Below are 4,139 nucleotides of genomic sequence, written 5' to 3' on the forward strand. Positions count from 1 at the left end.
CTGTGTATTGACTGTGTATTGACTGTGTACTGACTGTATTGACTGTATTGACTGTGTATTGACTGTACTGACTGTACTGACTGTATTGACTGTATTGACTGTGTATTGACTGTGAATTGACTGTATTGACTGTGTATTGACTGTATATTGACTGTGTATTGACTGTATATTGACTGTATTGACTGTACTGACTGTGTATTGACTGTATTGACTGTGTATTGACTGTATATTGACTGTATTGACTGTACTGACTGTGTACTGACTGTATTGACTGTACTGACTGTGTATTGACTGTGTATTGACTGTATTGACTGTATTGACTGTGTATTGACTGTGTATTGACTGTGTATTGACTGTGTATTGACTGTGTATTGACTGTGTATTGACTGTATATTGACTGTGTATTGACTGTGTATTGACTGTGTATTGACTGTGTCTTCCAGGAACCTTTAAGAACGGTATTGCGGAGGGGGAGGTGGACGCCAGCTTCGGGCCCCTGGAGGCCATGCGTCTCTCCGTTCTGACGGACTCCCCGGTCTGGGTGATCCTCAGCGAGGTGAGAATAAAAAATGAAAACCTAAACCATGTGACCCACAATAACTCATGTTGAATAAATGAATGAATGGTTTTATTTTCGTGTTTGATCCAGTACAGTAGGACTGGGGCCAGACCGGAAAATAAGAATCCCATCCAGAGACAGACATGTAGGGTTCATTCACATGCTTCTATTTCAGAGAAATAGTCAAATATCTTTGACTGTATGACTCATTTAGTCTTTTCACTCACAGTTTGGTCGACATAAAGACCCAAAAAAGCTATATTGCGTTCGCTAAACCCACCAGACTCCATGTAAATAATAAGTCATTTTATCATCATAAAACACACTTCATTCAAAGTGGACAGAAACTAAATAAAACTACCAAAAGCCATCTTGGTTCATCTTTCCACTGTTCCAACAATCACCACTCTGGTTTGGTTGAAATAAACCCTTAATTCACCCATTTACATCTGGAGATATGCTGGCTCTATACACGCTAAAAGTCCTGATTATTTACATGGAGTCTGGTGGAGATATGCTGGCTCTATACACGCTAAAAGTCCTGATTATTTACATGGAGTCTGGTGGAAATATGCTGGCTCTATACACGCTAAAAGTACTGATTATTTACATGGAGTGTGGTGGAGATATGCTGGCTCTATACACGCTAAAAGTACTGATTATTTACATGGAGTCTGGTGGAGATATGCTGGCTCTATACACGCTAAAAGTCCTGATTATTTACATGGAGTCTGGTGGAGATATGCTGGCTCTATACACGCTAAAAGTCCTGATTATTTACATGGAGTCTGGTGGAAATATGCTGGCTCTATACACGCTAAAAGTCCTGATTATTTACATGGAGTCTGGTGGAAATATGCTGGCTCTATACACGCTAAAAGTCCTGATTATTTACATGGAGTCTGGTGGAGATATGCTGGCTCTATACACGCTAAAAGTCCTGATTATTTACATGGAGTCTGGTGTAGTTTGGTGATGGTGATTTCGGGGCTGTTTCATGTTAAACTAAAAGGATCTTCCTCTTTAACTAAAAGGTCTATCTCTGTAGGGATCCTTTCATAATGTTATCAGACACTTAGAATAATAATCTGAGTCTGTCAGCAGCAACAACAGAACTTTTAGTGGACGCTGACTGCTGACATTACAGCTTGTTTCGCCGTCTTAATACTGGAAACAGAAAAATGGGAAAATAGGGTCCAGATTGAAAAAAAATTAAAGTTACCCTTTAATCTGTAAGAGTCTTTAACTGGCTGGTGGTAAAGGATTATTTCACTGCGGCATCATGGGAATGTTCCAGTGTGAACTCCCGACCGCTGATCTTTGACCTCCCTTTGAGGGCGGCAGCGAGAAAGCCTGTTCATGCTCTCTTTAAAGACTGCATTAGTCTGGGTTTAGAGAGGCTTTTTGATCATTTAAAGACAGATTTCTGCAGGGAAAACTGAATATATTATGACATTATGGCTTAAAGACCTAGTTAGCCTACATTTGCATCGCTACGTTTTGGTTTAAAAGGGAATATCTTTTGCTACTTTTCCCCCTCTCTTGTATTTATTGTATCTACATATATATAACTGTGTGTGTATGTACGTACATTTCACTCTTATTATTGTATTTTACTCATTACATTTTTATTTTTAACATCTATTTATTTATTTTATTTTTTATGATTTTTCATAATTAAATAATATTATTAATCTAAATTATTTTTATTAATTTTTTAGTCTCTCAGTTCCAGTGTCCGGGAATGTTCTGCCATGTTGTGTATTAATTATTTAATTTAATTTAATTTAATAATCTATTTTTAACACCATTTATTTATTTATTTTTTATTTATTTTTTTACTTTTTATTATTATGTTTTCTTTTCTTCTTTTCTTATAAATAATACATATATTTATATATATATATATATATCAATTATTTTATTTATAATAGAATATATATATATAATATATATAATAAAATAAAATATATAATAAAATAATATATATATAATATATATATATTTAAAATATATATATTATATATATATTTTAAATATAATATATAAAATAAAATAAAATATATGAAAATAAAATAAAATGATATATAATATAAAATAATATATATATATATATATTTAAAATATATATATATATATATATATTTTTAAATATATATATATAATAAAATAAAATATATATATATATTTTATTTATAATAAAATATATATATATAATAAAATAAAATATATATACATATATATTTTAAAAATATATATATATATATATTTTTAAAAAAAACAGAATAGAGTATTTTAACAGGCTTAAAGAAGGATATTTTAATATGTACACAAATATTTCCCATTTCTTATTGTCTTTACTCTCATTTTATTTAACTTCAGTAGTTGCTCACTGGTTGCTATGGTTCCTGTGCTCTCTCCTGTCTCAGATCTTCATAAAGAAAGCCGAGTGAAGCTCCTCCTCCTCCTCCTCCCTCAGCGATACCTCAGCCTCTCCGAGCGTCCAGCCCAGCTGACCCGGAGGCTCGCCGGCCGCCGTCCCGCCCCCCCCCCCCCCCACCCTAGATCCTCACCGCGGTGCCACAGCGCCCCCGCCTGGCCGCCCCACGCCGCTGCAGGGCCGGGCACAGACCACAGACTGTAAAACACACTTCACACAGACAGAAACAGCTCAGAGAGACAAGCTTGCTCTCAAGATGACGTTGTAATTTAGATTCTGTATTTATGTGTACATACAGAAAATGTAGAAACACTGGAACTGCTGCTGCTTCGAAATCAAAAACTCAAAGGCCTCTTTCTGTCCAGACCTTTCTACCAACACTCTCCCAGCAGTTAAGAGCTCTACAGACTCAAAGGCCTCTTTCTGTCCAGACCTTTCTACCAACACTCTCCCAGCAGTTAAGAGCTCTACAGACTCAAAGGCCTCTTTCTGTCCAGACCTTTCTACCAACACTCTCCCAGCAGTTAAGATCTCTACAGACTCAAAGGCCTCTTTCTGTCCAGACCTTTCTACCAACACTCTCCCAGCAGTTAAGAGCTCAGCAGTGACTGCACACAGCTCTGGTTCCTGGAAGTGATTCTCCCCGTTCAATATCTCTGTTTCTAGGTTTCATTAAATGCTGATATGAAGGGGCGGCCTCTAGCTCACCCCGTAAGAGCGTGCGCCCCATGTAGGCTGAGTCCTTTGCAGCGGCCCGGGTTCGAGTCCGACCTGCGGCCCTTTGCTGTCTGTCCCTCTAAATTACAGTCACAAGAAAAGGCAAAGGAACAAAACTGTGCAGAGAAACAATCATAGACTACAGTGGTAGCAGCGAGACCTTGCTGTTATATATATATACATATATATACATATATATATATATATACTGTGATAGTCAAAACCCTTACGGAGAAAATGAACGTGATGTTTACTTCCTGGACCCCACTGTCTCTGCGTGATGATACGTGTCTGTAGCTGCTGCTCGGGTCTGACAGCAGTTTGCCTTAACGAGGACGAAGAGCAGATTGACGAGCCCCAGGCTGAAGAAATGTAGCCACGACAAGTACCCAGAATCCTTTGCTGCGACCTCGGACCATCTCA

General features: G+C 37.2%; 1 protein-coding gene across 1 annotated transcript in view; it reads left to right on the forward strand.

The window, feature by feature from the left end:
* Positions 1-4,133, forward strand: part of mgat4b (alpha-1,3-mannosyl-glycoprotein 4-beta-N-acetylglucosaminyltransferase B) — a 116,517-nt gene extending 112,384 nt beyond the window's left edge. The window contains exons 13-14 of the mRNA XM_078261392.1: positions 444-556; positions 2,989-4,133. Of these exons, the coding sequence (XP_078117518.1) occupies positions 444-556; positions 2,989-3,012 (137 nt within the window). The 3' untranslated portion in view covers positions 3,013-4,133. The remainder of the gene's footprint in view (positions 1-443; positions 557-2,988) is intronic.
* The last annotated feature ends 6 nt before the right edge of the window (positions 4,134-4,139 follow it).

This window comes from Sander vitreus, chromosome 10 (assembly GCF_031162955.1).
Source record: "Sander vitreus isolate 19-12246 chromosome 10, sanVit1, whole genome shotgun sequence".
NCBI classification, from domain to species: Eukaryota; Metazoa; Chordata; class Actinopteri; order Perciformes; family Percidae; genus Sander; species Sander vitreus.